The sequence below is a fragment of the Haliotis asinina genome, chromosome 5, assembly GCF_037392515.1.
Source record: "Haliotis asinina isolate JCU_RB_2024 chromosome 5, JCU_Hal_asi_v2, whole genome shotgun sequence".
Lineage (NCBI taxonomy): Eukaryota > Metazoa > Mollusca > Gastropoda > Lepetellida > Haliotidae > Haliotis > Haliotis asinina.
In genome coordinates, this window is record NC_090284.1 from 67,116,848 (window position 1) to 67,133,232 (window position 16,385).

At 37.7% G+C, this 16,385-nt stretch overlaps 2 protein-coding genes across 4 annotated transcripts; one reads left to right on the forward strand and one right to left on the reverse strand.

The window, feature by feature from the left end:
• Nucleotides 1–25: 25 nt before the first annotated feature.
• LOC137284081 (kinetochore protein Nuf2-like) lies at nt 26–10,775 on the reverse strand. 3 transcript variants are annotated; one of them, XM_067815758.1, is made up of 12 exons: nt 10,681–10,775; nt 8,031–8,144; nt 7,182–7,256; nt 6,724–6,806; nt 6,261–6,322; nt 5,975–6,072; nt 4,792–4,902; nt 4,219–4,338; nt 1,862–2,124; nt 1,220–1,411; nt 652–805; nt 26–394 (listed from the first exon to the last, which is right to left on the reverse strand). In XM_067815758.1, exons 2-12 carry the CDS (start codon nt 8,133–8,135, stop codon nt 311–313), a joined length of 1,347 nt encoding a protein of 448 aa, XP_067671859.1. In that variant the 5' UTR covers nt 8,136–8,144; nt 10,681–10,775; the 3' UTR covers nt 26–310. The 3 variants fall into 3 exon arrangements, with proteins under 3 accessions (XP_067671859.1, XP_067671860.1, XP_067671862.1); XM_067815759.1 differs by having other exon boundaries at nt 10,673–10,770; XM_067815761.1 differs by having other exon boundaries at nt 226–394; nt 10,677–10,704.
• A 301-nt stretch (nt 10,776–11,076) lies between these two features.
• On the forward strand, nt 11,077–14,612 carry LOC137284082 (elongator complex protein 6-like). The gene is made up of 2 exons (XM_067815762.1): nt 11,077–11,771; nt 12,118–14,612. Exons 1-2 carry the CDS (start codon nt 11,085–11,087, stop codon nt 12,241–12,243), a joined length of 813 nt encoding a protein of 270 aa, XP_067671863.1. The 5' UTR covers nt 11,077–11,084; the 3' UTR covers nt 12,244–14,612.
• The last annotated feature ends 1,773 nt before the right edge of the window (nt 14,613–16,385 follow it).

The window sequence follows — 16,385 nt, forward strand, 5'->3', positions numbered from 1 at the left end:
TCTGTTGAAGGAACAAAACAAAATGTTTGCTTTAGACATTGCTCTATTTATTGCATTTCTCCTGCAGTATCAGTGTATTCGATACAGAACACAGATCAACAAGCACTATTGTAGGAAACCCACAGTAACAAACCTACATGACAAGGGATGTAGCAAAACCCTTAGATCCAGTAGCCCATGGTGACAGAGATAAGAATGTTACAGAGATGACAGGGAGAAGAAGAACAGATGGAGGTGCCAGTCACATGGCTGATGAAAGTGTTTATATGTACAGTTTTCTGAAGATGAGTTTCTGAAGCTCTATTCCCATTCAGCCTAGTGCATCCAATTCCAGTTTCAGGAGTTGTCTGAACGAGTCCCAGTTGCAGCCCAAGTCAGAATGCATCACATCAACCTGCAATGAGATTTACACATTCAGATGCACCTGAACTTTCAATGACCTCAATAACTAAAGATTTTGCTTCAGTTAACTTGCTAAGTGATTTTAAAATGGCTTTCATTATGTTTACCTTCCTTCAAACAGGATCATATGTAGAATTTATGCAGGATCACATTTATCACAAAATCAGGATAACCATTAAAACATGTTAGCTGGGACAAGTGTAGACTTACAAAGTAGTGGTCTGTGCGTACAGTTCATAGGGGACTTACCAAGTCAACAATTTGAGAGTACAGTTTGTGAATGTTCTCCACTCGGCTGCCTGTGGCCTTCTCCAGCTCCTTAAGTTCACAAAGAACCTGATGTTTACTCTGTTGGAGATGTTTCAGCTCTTCATCCTGATCTTCTGAGTGGGATTTCACTAACCTTAACCGTAAATATAGCAATGAGTGTCAATTTGAAGTTACATGGATGTATCATTGTGATGGCAACAAAGCTGAAGAGTTGGCCTTGTTTGTCATGCCCTGCACATATGACAGCTATAGGGTGGCGTTCAAATATAAACTGAAATCTCAGCCAGACGAACCTTTGATTGAAACTGTGAATAAGGATCCATGTAATTGTGTAATGATAGCAAACAATCTACCAAGTTTCTGAGTCCATGCAAACTAAATTTAGTATTCTTGTGGCTTAGTCTGGTTCAGAATGGCTCTGTTGGTTTTATTTTAAGAATTATTGGAACATATGGTTTAACAATATGAACTAGCAATGAACTGTGTTGAAATTTAATCCCAATTAGAACGTGTCTGACACTGTCCTATGAACGTTAAATGAACATACTCATTGAGTTGGTTGAGCTGCTCTGTGTATGCCTTCATCTTGGCCTGGTGCTGCATGTGTTGTTTGGTCCTCTTCTCTTGCCTGATGGCCTGGACATGCTTCAGCTGGTCCTGCTTGACTGTCAGTTCCCCCAGAGTCTGCTGCTGTTCTTGATGCTGATCCCGGCAACTGGATATCTGCTCCACAGCCTCGCTGTGGACCAAGAGTAAAGGTAGAAATACACCTACATAGCTTCACTAATGAACATGCAGTCCCCTAATTTCATGAAGGCAGTGCATCCTGTCTCTATACTGCAATTTGCTTATCATACATTGACTGAATGAGTTAGTACGTTCTGCTAAACATCATCTCGGCAATTTTCAAGCCATATCATGACAATTTCATTTGTTGAGACTTTTTGGTGAAATATACCTCAATAAATTTACCTTCAACCTGTGCTGGGTATCCTGACATTCAAGATGAAAATAAATGAACAAACAATACTGCAATGCCAATCAAGATAATAAACTTTTTAGGTACTATGAAATATTGATCAGACTCTCTCTTTTAAGCCCATTCTTAACTCTTTGGCTACTATCAAAGAATTCTTGGGGCTACAAACTTTTCAAGAAGAAGGGCCAATTGTGAACAAAAGCCACTCACTTCTCCTTGTCCACATCCTGCTTGATAGACTGCAGCAACTTGAGGGCTTTCAGTGCACAAGCTTCCAGCTCCTTCACCTTCTTATGTTCTGCCATTAGTGTAGCCCCACGTGTCCGCTTCTCATCCAGCGTCATTTTCAGGCCTGCCAACTTCTGTTCCATGCGTTCCTGTTCTTGTTTTACACGTTCTGGTGACTGAACTATCTTCTGTGACAGCTTCTCCCCCTCCTGCTGGCTGGTGAGGATGGCCAACTTCAGCTGATCCTAGCAGGGCAGAGAAAGCACTGTACACGTTCAGCAATACATCACCATATTTACAGGGTAATCGGTTTGTCAACACTGAGCCCAATATCCCCCATCGTGCATTTAGTGCAAAGCTGGGGGGATATAGTATTGGATATCTTAAGAAACACTGAACAGATTCTTTTCACATTTGGTACCTATGTTCAGCACAGTATAAAAAAGGATCCATACCTTCACCTTCATTTCAAGGTCACAAAGGGACTTAAAGATTACATATACTCTAGGGGGTGCAAATGCATAAATCACTTATTGATATTGTTATAAATGAAACCCTGTCATTAAAACTGCTCATTTCAATCTTTGATTACCTTAAATCGACCTTTTTGACAACAGTGCACAATTCTCAACCGCAAACGAAATTTCAACCAGTTAGAGCAGCGGGTGACCAATGAGAGATTTATCAGGTTTTTACCAATGTGAAAGACGTGAAACAATGTGTTACTTTTTTGCAAATTAGACTGTTGTAAGACACACAACACAGAGTAGGATTATTTACCAGCTGCAGATGAATGGAATATCAGTCTTTTATGTGGATATTGATGGATACATTCCTGAACAAGGTAGTGGCCTGACATTGTTGCTATAAAATTAGTCTGTTTTACATTCATTATTTGCATTTTGTTTTTATTTATTTGTTGTAGCATTCAGTAGAATCTATATGACAGAAAGCACACACTAGATCTTGTATGTGTGTGAAATAGGATCCACATTGGCAATCTATACAATGTATAAATGTTGCTGTCATGTTAGAAATTTACTCTAAGTATAAGCAGAGGAAAGAGTTCTGCCCGTAACCCCCATCTTTTTACATAGAATATTGCCACCTTCCCCGTAGTAATATTCCTACACTGAAACAAGTTCATTGATGTGTTTTTCATATCTGTTCTAGTTTACTGAATGTATATTTAGGATGAGGTATGCATGTCAGTTTGTAATTTTGGCTTTTGATTGGGGTGGAGGTTATGGGCGGAACTCTTACCTAAGCAGAGTGTGTTCTTTTATTAATTTTCAAAATCACACAAATATGACAATAAACTAATTAGGGTTATGAGACAAAATACAGAGACGTACATTATTAAACTCTAAATTGTGCATACAGACTGTGCAGCAGAGGTCACGAACCAGTCACGAATTCTGAGATATCATCCGGGTACACACGGGAAAAAAACAACAAAAGTTTACACCAGTCCACGGTAATTGCCCTGCATCAGTGCCCCTTTAATTAATTTTCAAGTTCACAGCAACACTTCAAGAATTCAAAATGTGAAATTGCATGTTACGTTTGTCAGCAAAATATCTCAAGAACAGTTCACTAGATTTTCTTCATGGATTTGATTTCGCTTTATTTCCATTTTGTCAAGGTGAAAGTGAGTCTTGAAAATATTTGTCTGTTTGAACAGCTAGAGAAAAAGATATCAAGAGAGGTCGCCTTGCCATGCTTTTGTTGGCATTTAACTTTGTCTTAAACTTTGACCTTCACTTTCATTACTTTTTAAAATTAATTTGATAATATACGGGGGAACCTTAGTACCATTGCTTGTTTTCATTGAAACAATAACCTGAGCAAACATGAGGAACCATAAGTGTTTCCAGTTAGAATTAAACTTTACTTCTAATCTCACAGTCAGAATAAATGACCAATACACGAAACCAATGCAGATACTGTTCTAGTTTTTGTGCAACCATTGTAACATGAAATCTATTTATGTGACACATTTGTGAAGACTTTGTGCTCATTAGTGACTGTGGAACTCATAAGCATGGTGTCAGAGTTCGAATGTTGTGCTGAGGTTCATGGAATACATATATCACCATGAGCTCAGTAATAAGCAATTCCAGTCTTACTTTTTAGCTGAGTCTTATAACGGGTACTATTTTCAGTCAGTGAACTGCAGTTTTATTTCATTAATAATTATCACCACAAATCATTTTGATACTGTCATGTAAACATTTTGTGAGAAGGCAAGGTATTTCTGTTCCTGAGCTTGTATAAGGATATCACCATTATTTTATTGGCTAATTACAGTCCAACCTGATACTGTTTTCAGTACATACCTGTGCTGCCTTTTTCTCTGCAATGTTTTTCCTGACTTCTGCAACAGTCTTCTGTGTGGCACCTTGAATCTTGTGGTTCTCACTTACTTGTCTCCCCATCACCTCTATCTCCTCCATCACCTGCACATCATGCAACATTCATCATGACTGGATTGTTTCATATATTTCTAACCTTACTTTGGAATTATTAAATATACTCATGGAAACAAATACGGGATCAATGAGTGTACAAGTGTTCCTTTATTCTTTTCCAGGTTTCTTCCCAAGGTATATCTTGCACTGTGGGTGAAATTCTCGAAATAAATATTGGAGCATTTGTACTTTCATGGATTTCCTTGTTTGTTTCTGTAAGTATCTAATCTTACTTAGTCACATCTTTCAACAATGGAACCTCATCAGAGTTACATCACCAAAGGTGTTAAATTTAATACAACATGGAGAAATAGTTCAGTTCATTCAAACTAAATATATTCACAAAATATTTTTGTTTTGAGGACAGCATGATTACTATGGTCAATGATAGGAGTACAGTCACTGAAGGTTGCAATTTATATACCAGGAGTAAGCACTCACCTTTTTAATCTCAGGCTCCTGCTCTGCACGGATAGCCTTCAGTTTGCTGATCTTCTGTTTCAGTTCATCATTTGACTTTAACAAATATTCTCGCTGTTCCCTGTATCGTTCCTGCACACAAACATATTATGAACAGTGAACATTTTTGCCCTGACCAACATATTCATGTATCTGAAGAATCTTGACAATAATAGGCACTGGTGAAAAAGTATAGAGTTACCTCCCTTCCCCCACAAGCAGAGACGCAATCTTAGGAACCGCTTTTGTTAGTGATCGAGTTTTAATAGAGTTTTAAATTTTGTTTGCATATTCCATAATATATATTCATCAGGTAAAATTTAGAACTTAACATTTAAAAATCATCCATAGGCACTGTAGCTAACCTACAGTTGTCAACATTTAAGAAAATGCTGCTGAACAAAAGTTTGTGTCACCGCTAAACAAGCATAGAATTTCATCATATTTTTTAACATAAACTGACTTAGTAAAAATTACAAATACTTATTACAAAATGGTCGCTTCAGCTGCCATATTGAAAATTTCATTAAAATTATACAGTGTATACAGTGACAGAAAATGCATGTGGTGAAACATTGCCAAAGATGAAAATATCAAATGATGGTCAAAATGAAAAAAGTAAAATGTTGAGTCCATTACTAACACCCTAAATATTCTTCACATTTTGACAGGTGTGGCCCAGGGAGGTTTCAGCTGTTGTGGGGTTCAAGTGCAAATGTGAAATCCAGGTTAAAAATAAAAATAGTACAAAAAGATAGATTTAACATGTTCAGCCCCACTACTAACTGTGTGTGTACCAAGTTCCAGTATGTCTTGGATGAAAAAACAATGGTTAAGTAGTAGACATAAAGAGGTTTTTAAAACAAGGCTGCCAGACTGAAAATTGACATAAACTATCTTGAACAAATTTGAGATGTCATCTTTTGTAGAAACAGTACAAAAAGACAGATTTAACATGTTCAGGCCCACTACTAAGTACATGTGTACCAAGTTCCAGTATGTCTTGAACGAAAATAAAATGGTTAAGTAATAGACATAAAGAGGTTTTTTAAAACAAGGCTGCCTCACTGAAAACTGATATAAACTATCTTAAACAAATTTGGGATGTCATAAAAACAAGCATGTGATGCATCCCACTGCCTCACAGAGATTGAACAGGACTTACATTCTTAGCTTTGAGTTCATCAAACATCTCTATTCTTGACTGCCGAAATCGGTAGAAGTTTATGGCTGCACTCATTATCTTGATGAGACGCTTTGGTCCTGAGAAATATCACATCAGTATAATGAAATGAAAACAATATCAACTTTTCGTTCATATCATGAAAACCTCTGCTCCATAAAGGACAATAAAGAGATCTTGATTATTTTATGAAGATTCAGTGAACGTGCTGATAAATGTATGACACCAAACGTTTGTCTTCAAGAGACAAATGACAGATCTCACTCACTTGGATCAATGACATCCTTAACACTGAAATCTGTGAAGGCGCATGCGTACATCACCCGTTGACTGGAAAATAGAATTCACAAATTTTGAAAAAGTCAGGTTTTCTTTCATACTGTTATGTGGAAAATATTGCTCAGGTCTTCTTGTTGATAGACACACAGTCACTAGAAACATTCAGATAGAAAAAATTGGACAAGCCGTGCTATGACTTGCTACAAGCCCACAGGAACCAGTTTAGAACAGTTAGCATTTAGTGAAAGTACATAAGTATAGGTATAAGTAAGTACCAGATTCAGTTTTCTGGAATTTAGAAAATGTAACTACATGTATGTGCATTATACAAGATGGAGATTTCACCCTTTGTTTGTAAGTCTCCACCTACATCCTAGATTCACCTGAGAGTTTTCAAGTTCAAAATATGCAGGTGAAAGCTAAATTCTCATTTCAGAAAGTTTTGAACCCACATAGCCAAGGTGAAAGCCATCAAGGACATTGACTCTTCATGCATCTCAGGATAGTCACACAGTTGGGAGCTATGGATGTGTTGCTGAAACAGACATATGATTATAACATAATTATCTAGACTGAATATACAAAACGTAGTAGATGCTTGTAAAGCATCATTCATTTTGTCCTTGTGAATCAAACATCTTTGAATGGAATCTGCCATACTAATTGTCATTTGTTAGGTTCCTGAAACCACATTCAGAACACTAAATGTTAAAGTGTTACATTTTGAATTTCTTTTCAGGGGACTTTGGATAATGGTAGATATCATCCAAATCATACCTGCATTCCATACACATGTAACAAAGTTAGAAGGAATGTATCATAACAGACATTCTAAATCGTGTGATTTTCCCTATGATTTGCCATTAACAGAATTAAGTCTAATATATTTTCTGAACATGAATCTACTTACCTGTCTGACTTGGTCTGCTGTGATTCCAGCAAGGGATTCTAGAACCATGCCATATAAGGAATTCCAGCGATGAACCTACATTGAAATGCATCTTCAAATTATAATCAATCATGTAAACAAGAAATGGACAAGAGACACCAACCACTATGAAATCCAGAAATTCATGCTCTGCCTGATTGGAACATTTGGCTATTTGATAACAGCCAAGATAGCCTTTGATATGGGAGAAAAGCCTAATGTGAAACAAGTGTCACATGTTTACTAGGGGTACCTTTAGAATACAGCACCACAAACTTTAAAACACATAATAATTCTCTTTTGCGTAATTGTAGGTGATTAGGGTTGGGGTTAACATCCTCACTGGAAGTTGTGGTGCTGTTTTCTAAAGGTGGTCTGTTTACTATTTTGGTAAAACTTGCAGGCATGGGAATTGTACTTACAAACCTGGAAACATAATCTCTTTGGGGGTCTTAGTATTTGACATATGTGCATGGTTGTTGTAGTATGATTTAAACTACAACATGTACATTAGGAATGATTGTGGTCATGGACACTGAAGTTCAAGGCTGTGGCCTGAGATGGAGGGTGCAAGAGCCTGTCGATCACCACCGAGAGTCTGTGTAAGCCATCTTGTAAGTATGCCAGTCTGAAGTGTGGGGACGACCTTAGTTTGCAGATTTGTGCTATAATACTGCAAGGTGCAACCCATAGCTGTGTCTTAGTGCTGTACTAAAGTGAATCATGAAATCACTACAAGACTGTGAAATCCTCTTTACCATGCTTCTTACATCATTGAATGTAAACTGTGGTCTGAATAAATTATCAAAATACATGTATCCTTTCACATACATCTGGTTTCCTCATGTCATTTTCCGATATTGGAATCTCCATTTCTCTGCAGACAGTCACTATCTGGTCCACGGTGAGTGTTGGGAACTGGTGGCTCAAAGACATCTTTCCTTCCTGAAAACCGTAACCATTTCCTCAAATTTAAAGTCCATTGACAGGCATAAAGGTACACATTTAGCCAGAGCTCTAACCCTAACCAAGAGCACTAGACAAGAACAGTTGGTAATAACATAATGTCTCTGTATATTATGATATTATGATATAATATCACAGTACAAGATTAGTAAAACGTGTTCTAAAGAAATGAATGACCCGATATGTTCGTCACTCTGAAAGAAAAACAAAGGCTAACTTAACCTAACCCTGAGTATGTGAAAAGTAATGGCGGATAGATTACAGAACACCAGGTTCTGCCATCTTTCAGAGAGTTAACGTTTGATTAATTTAGGGTTGGGGTTTGGTTTAGGGTTAGGTTTAGCGTAAGATTTATAATTTTTATGGTTTGCGTTAGGATTAGGGTGACGTGAGACTAGGCATCCGCTGTTCCATAACTGTACTGTGATGGTAGTTTTCCTCAAATTAATGGGTGCAGGCTAAAACGTCACCACAGCAAAACGTCACCTGGCGAAAACGTCACCGTTTGGACAGAACGGAACCTTCCCTTGGCGAAAATGGCTACAAATGTTATGGCGAAAACGTCACCATATACAATTTTAAAATGGATGAACATTGATATGATGACTTTATTGTATTGTGAACTTTGGATAAACATTTAGTGTTTCGTAAATAGACTTTGTGAAATAAAAACATATATATTAGGTAAGTAGACGTTATTGGATTGTGAACTTTGGATGAACATTGATATGATCACTTTAGTGTTTCGTAAATAGACTTTGTGAAAACATATATATTACCTAAATATAAATAAATAATATATCAGGAATATATCAGGTAAGTATGCCCATCAATATATAACACTAACACTCACCAAGCTGCTTGCATCATGTTTAGATAATAAATGCGTCTACTCTGTCGACAATGATTGGAAAGTGCTTCTCATACCCAAGCTGCTTGCATCATGTTTGGATAATAAATACGTCTACTCTGCTGACAATGATTGGAAAGTGCTTCTCATACCCAAGCTGTGTGTAGTATGTTTAGATAATAAATGCGTCTACTCTGCCGACAGTGTTTGGAAAGTAAAAACATCGCACCCTTCAAACTGTATTTAAAGCACAGACATGTACCCGATACACATCATTCATCACAATGTCTCACCACTGTGTTGTATGCGATAAGACTGTCCGAAGAAATCAACATGCTGTGTCTTGCGACCAGTGTGAGTATGGACTCACAGAGTTTGTGGCACGGGTATATCTGTATCACGCTACCGTGAGATATGCGCAAATGAAGAAGATTTCCCCTTTGTATGTGTTCGGTGTGAAAGGAACATGCTGGACACCGTCAACTTCCATCTAAGTCTGGAATCAACTGCCGAGTCAAATCCCCCAGAAGAAGCTATGGATCTGGACGCTGAAGTAAGGGCTCCTGATATATCTGACATTAATATATCATCAGTGTCACTGCCACCTCCAGACGACCATGATGACCGTGAACGAACTACGATTGAAACCACCGGAAAAAGCCGACAACAATATCTATATATCGGGAGCCAGCATTGTTGAGGAGGCTCAGCAAAACCATGTTGATCCGGACAAACCTGGTGGTTCGTCAGAACCAAGCCACTTTAGTGAGGATGGCCAATAGAACGAGGGAGCTTCTTCGTCCTAAAGAACCTCGGATATCGGTCCGTCTTCAACATTGCAGTCAGGACTAACAACTTTGTTGAAGGTATACATTTCATTTCAAAATACATACATGTAGACATTATCATAATAATAAATGTTACCGATATTCTTGAATAAAATAATAATACATTTATAGTAATAACAATATGTATTTTTCTGTTTAGGCTGGCACAGGCGGATGAACAACAAGGTGAGGGAGCAGTCGCTGGGAATTTACCGCCTGGTCCCAGAACTATATCAGGAGGCTAAACTCCTTCCCCTCCAGACCAGGCTCATCCAGGAGGGACGTCTGAAGGCCTATGTAAGAAAGACGTCATCGGCAAGTCAAGATGAGGTTTTCTCACTGTGGAACCAGTTCAAGGATGGCGATCTTTCCTTGACCCAACTCCTGACGAGATGTGCGGCAATTCATGGGCCCATCCATTGAGTTTAAAAAACTCTCATCTCAACGGTCCTTTTCAGGACCACCAAACAACCCAAAAGAATGCTTGATAACTTGAGAAACAAACATCTAAACATTACAAACAATTAAACAACAAAGTCAACATAATAATAAAGTCAATATAACAATGTTTGATATATGGTGACGTTTTAGCCCTTTAATCAGTAGCCATTTTCGCCAATTTGGTGCCGTTTTCACCAAACGATTTGGGTGCCGTTCTGCTGTGGTGCCGTTTAAGCTATAACCCAAAATAATCATAGATCCAATTCCAATCGGGCACTTTTCACCGAATAAATATATAAAATTATAAAACAAAAGGAAACTGTGGCTGATGACCTTACTTCAGTTCAACATATGGCACCGAATATACAATGGATGTAACTTTGACATACATACGTACTTGAAGTAATACACCAGTAGACTACCAAAGTTGTTTACAAATATTCTCGTTTCAAATCTGGCGCACCGGAAACGGAAAGTCTTTGAATTTGATTACAAAATATGAACTTATTTCAAACACAAGAAAGACCGTACAACAACTCAATAAAAGAGAAAAATTTAAATAACTCATGTATGAAAATGTTTTAGAATTATATAGAATGATGAAGATTTGTGGAATTACATTGCAAAATATTACGCTTAGGTTTGATAGAGAAGTGATATATTAACTATACCTCGTTCGTTTATATATCATTCTCTCATTTCCTGTTAGCGGAACCTCAATCGTAATTGTCTCCCTTAGAAAAGAATTCAACAGCATTGCCTCGACTCCTTCAACACTGATGTGCTTTTAAGTGAATCAGTATGATCAGTGAAATTGACAACATTCTTTCCTCAAACTATGAAATAACAAATGAAGGGAGTTTTGTAGGGATCGCCGACAGTTCTTCAGATGGATCGTTTCTTATTCACTACTTTCTCAATTCTAGCCTTAGGAAAGGCAGCAAGGTCTGTTTTGTAGGGTTTGCCCAATCTTTCAACCATTACTCCACAGTTGCTCAAAAACAAGGCATCAGCCTGAACACAGAAAAAGAAAAACGGAATCTTGTGTTCATTGAGGGAATGAAATACCTTGGGCAGGCAATCTGCCATCAGGCCCTTGGCTCACAAGACACAGAAGAAGGAAAGAGCCAAGACCCATTTTCTTGTTTAGCGAAGCAATGTAGCCTTCAGCCATTGTTGCAGTATTTTAAATCACAAATATCGTCTATGACTTCAGCAGACAACAAAGTAAGACAGGTGCTGATAATAGATAATCTAAGTTTACTGATAAACATTGGCGTGCAACCAAAAGAAATGGTGACTTTTCTTCATTATCTGAAAAATTCACTCCTTAACACTGACATTCCTGGACAGGTCATTGTTTTATTGAATGTGATGCAAACTGATGAAGATGCCATGTTTCTGTGGAAGTACCTTTGTCACTCTTGTAGTATGACCATGCATGTGTCTGGGCTACCAAGTGGTTACTGTAGAGATGTACATGGGGAGGCAAGTATTTATAAGTACTATTTTTACCATAATCAAAACGTACATGTTGTTTATTATATCAGTTTGGCAGGGTATAGTTGAATCAAATAGGAATTGGTTTTGGCAGTCCTTGTAAGGATGTTAATCATGTATTTGACAACTGTTCAAAACATTTATTCTACTATTGTTTGAAATAAAAGTGTATGGGTTATGTAATTACAACAGAACATCGTTTAAAAGTGTATATCAAAAACCGATGTGCCACTGCCAGGACTACCCTTTACTCCTAATACTGCATCATATACAGCATATTTACACTGAATTTTGATTGAATATCTTTATCTTCATCTTTTTCTCACTGTTTCAGTTAACCATCAAAGTCCAAGACAGCCACTGTAAAGCTAAAAAAGCAACGACAAAAAAGCTCCAGTTCAAAGTGATGGATAAAAATGTGTCATTCTTTGCCTCTGGCCTATCATCAGCAGTATTATAGTTACCCATGTTTTGTATTAATATAGTAACTGTATTATTGTAAAGTCATTCCTATCACCAGTATCAATACTGTTTGTATATTGGTGGAACTTATCTTATGTAAATTAAACAGTTGTTACATTTGTTAATCCTTGCCCTGACGTTCAATCAATATGCTTTCATTACAATTTCAGTAATACTGAAAGGAACTCAGTGCCATACAGAAAACTCATAGATCCTCACTTTGTGAGACTCATTCTCCGACACAACAATCCATTTTGTGATCTCTTGCTGAGACACTGTTCTTTGCTGGTCAGTTTGATTTGTAAAAAATACTATGTCAGTATATGTCACAATTATGTTGATATTTTTGTAACTACTGTAGCACAGAATACACTGAAATGTGATTTATTGTAAGTTTCTAGACTGGTACAGAACAAAATGTGTCAGATTGTTTCTGTGTCTTTGACTACCACTCTGGGCATTATAATCAGTGCCAGCAAATAAGCATGACTACAGCAGATAAGTCCAGTGGGTATTTTGCCAAGTGTTTGTACCTGAATATGTTGTCCACTATTTCCTGATAAATGTTAAATCTCCGCTATACCCTGGAATACATCTATGACTGAATAATTGTATTACCTCCCTTAGCTGGCTTTTTATCAAATCAGGGCCCCTTTCCTCAAAGTGATCATATTACAACGACAGGCAAGTGTCTATGTTAAAGTATGGGAATTACAATCATCTTAGCTCTACAACTGCTTTGAGGAATGGGACCCAGGTGTCTACTTTAGCTTCTTAAATTATCTAACCGATTAAACTTGGCAACAAATGATGCAGAGGAACTCTGAAAGAGGTAGAAGGAGTTCCTGGATATACTGTTTTCAAAGTTTCAGACCTGTCAGTTTCCCCCCAGATCATCATGCAGACAAAACTTTTCAGCTGCAACCAATGCAGTGTATCTTTGTTGACACTGGCAAGCTTGGTTGTAATGGCAGCTTAGCTGACTGGCTACTGTGAGAATGTGGAGCCAGCAAAGTGAGGTAATAAAATCACATGGCCGTAGATCCATCCAGAGTATAGTGGAGATTCGTGGTAATGTATACCCTGGTAATTATTGAGGATGGGAGACATTCAATTATGTGACACTCTGTATAATCCAACATTTTTATCCTAGTCCCAGTGAGTGTTGAAATATACAGAGTCCACTGTATTTGTTTCCAAGATTGTCCATTGTAAACTTTATGCTGACAAGTATGCTTTAGCTTCAGTTAATGCCTGTTTACCTAAAGAACTGTTTTAAAACACCTTCTAGACTAGGTGGGACTTATTTTCTTAGGATCTGGGCAGTCTCATTCTGTTATCATGTGTTTGATTTCTAGACTGATGATTATTACATTTAGGAGTGAATGTTGATGGCATGTATAACATATCAGTAGTAAGAAAATAGTTAGAAACAATATTGTGATAATTTTCAGGACTATTGCAGATAGTGATATTATTAATTTTTATTTAAAATGCTTTAAAAGATTGTAATGTGTTAGTGTTTGTTTTGTAGAATACAAAATATTGGCACATTTTTTAATGTCTCACAGAAATGTTTGTTTCAGATTTGTGGAAATTATGTTGTGGAATTTTGTTGTGTTTGTATTTTGTCATGGACCTACTGCATCCTGGTTTAATCTGTCAAGACTCATTGTTACTGTCTTGCTCACCACAAACCATGCATCAACAGATGATCGAGTGTTTTTCAAGTCTTGCTAAAGACTCTAAGCATGTATGACGTTTATCATAGTGGGGCCAGGGGAGGTGAAATGCTGTATTATCTAATTCTTTCATTTCAGAGTGTATGAAAAACATGAGTGCCTGCCAACCTGTGAATGGCTACAATGAATCTGTTTGAACTAACATGAAGCAGAAGGGAATTGATGGCTGTTGTGATGATATGATCACTCTTACTTAATGTATTTTGGCCTTTTAGATGTCTGTCACAGAAATATACACTTATTTGGATTATGGTTCTACATTGTTTCATATGGCAAAAGTCATATTTTGTTCTCCTTTCTTGAAGCACTCTCAAAACTAGGGCTCAAGAAATCTCTAGAACCTTATTTTTCACAGAACTTGTGTCCTTATTCCTGTTTCAGTCATGTTGAATGATTCTCATCACAGTATGGCTGAAATATTGCCGATGTGACGATAAAGTTTATATCACTGACTCACTCACTCATTTTGAATGAAAGAAATTTGTTGCCAACCGATATATTTATCTATTTATGAAGTTGTTTGGAACCCATTTTCTGAACAAATACATGCAGAATATAGATATGGTAGCTGATGTTGGGAAGTGAAGAGATATGGTTTATGAAATAAACAACTATCTGTGTTTTCTTTTGTTGTAGGGTGTTATCTGTGCTTACAGGGGAAGTAATATACTTGACCTACTTACCTGACCTCATCCTCGATAATATGCTGGTTATCTGTTACGATAAATCTCCTCTATAAACTGGATGCATCTATGGCTTGACCTGATGATTTTATTACCTCCCTTGGCTGGCTTTTTATCCAATCAGGGTCTATGCTGGGAACTTGATAATGCCAATCACAACTCACTTTCACATCTTAAATTTTTTAACCGATTACATTTGTCAACATCAGGTACTCTGAAAGAGGTAGATGGAATTCTTGCATATATTTTTGTAAAGTATCAGATTTGTCAATTTGTATGATGTTCCCCCCAAATCTGAGTTGCTGCTGCAGCTATCTTTGCAAACTCAGTTGTAACAGCAACTTAGATAGCCTACTGTGAAAATGTGGTGTGAGCAAAAGGAGGTAATAAAATCATTGGGCCGTGGAGATTATCGAAGATCTTCATGTGCAGAGCCAAGGCACAATTGGCCCTCTGGAACAAAGAATGATGTATCATTCACTCTCACTGTTTAGAATCATTGGAAAAGTTATCTTCTGCAGCCAAGAATGATGTATTATTCACTCTCCCTGTGTAGATGCAGGGGACAACTGGCCCTCTGCAACAAACAAAGGTGTATTATTCACTCTGGAATTGGGTGGTTGACACACATCGTATCCCAGTTTTGTAGATCAATGCTATTATGTACAGACCATCGCCATATAGCTGAAATGTTGCTATGTGGCATCAAACAACAAACCAACCACCTCTGTGTAGATCCAGGTAACAACCTGTCCTCTGTAGCCAAGAATGGTGCAAGAGGCAATAACATGGATCTGATTATCATATTTGTTTGAGATTGTTGAGAGCCCAGAATCGTACCCAGACTGATTGGATCATTGCACAGTTTCAGTCTCTGGATTGTCTGGTACAGCCTCGGTTACATGCATGCTGCTGTCATATAGCTGGAATATTGCCAACTTCCAACCTAAGCAAGAAAACATCATTAGGAAACAAGCTAGGAGTAGCGAAATAATATTGTGATTAAAATGGCATCTTGAAAAGGTAATATGCCCCTAGGCCCTACGATGAAGGCAGGTTCTCACTGTCTGACAAATATTCTTCAAAAACTTGACAGATGCTTGAAAGGTTGTGGTTGTCCATAGTCGTACGTGACGAAGTCAGATGGCCCTGGTAACAGCTACCACATAATCTACTGGATCAAGCAGTGTACCTTGGTATCGTATAGGTTCTTGAGACGATGCTTAAGGCTACATGTGAACTTGATAGGTCGAACCCAAATTCACCAGTTCCAAAGACCCCAATGGCGTTGTTTTTTCTGCTTCTCACTGTCAAGACTTGACAGTTGTGCATTTGCTAAAAAAACTATACATTGGTATTCATATATGAGGTCATGCATGTGCAGTGGTCCTTGCACAGGATTGAGCACTGGCCAATGAAGTCATCTTAAAGCTTCAGAGATGATAAACCAACGACATATGTGACCATATGTGACTTTCATACTGTATTCCTTCTCCAAAGATGGCCAAGACGTTGCCAGTCAGAAAGTGAGAGGAGTCTTCTTTCGAGAAAGAAACAAATCAGTGAGTACATCTTATATTTTCAGAGGTGATAATCTCGGACGTAAGGTCCTATGAAGAATCATGAGGACAAGCTTTCAGAATGGAAGTAATCAGACAGATTGGACATTCATCACAGTAAGCAACGAGAGGACTGGCAGTTGGCGGAGGAGCGAT

Coding starts and splice junctions, on each gene's coding strand:
- LOC137284082 (XM_067815762.1), top strand. CDS start 11,085: ATGATCAGTGAAATTGACAACATTCTTTCCTCAAACTATGAAATAACA. Junction 11,772..12,117: donor GTAGAGATGTACATGGGGAG/GCAAGTATTTAT, acceptor TCACTGTTTCAG/TTAACCATCAAAGTCCAAGA.
- LOC137284081 (XM_067815758.1), bottom strand. CDS start 8,135: ATGTCTTTGAGCCACCAGTTCCCAACACTCACCGTGGACCAGATAGTG. Junction 6,073..6,260: donor TAAGGATGTCATTGATCCAA/GTGAGTGAGATC, acceptor GATATTTCTCAG/GACCAAAGCGTCTCATCAAG. Junction 2,125..4,218: donor CAGAGAAAAAGGCAGCACAG/GTATGTACTGAA, acceptor CTGCCCTGCTAG/GATCAGCTGAAGTTGGCCAT.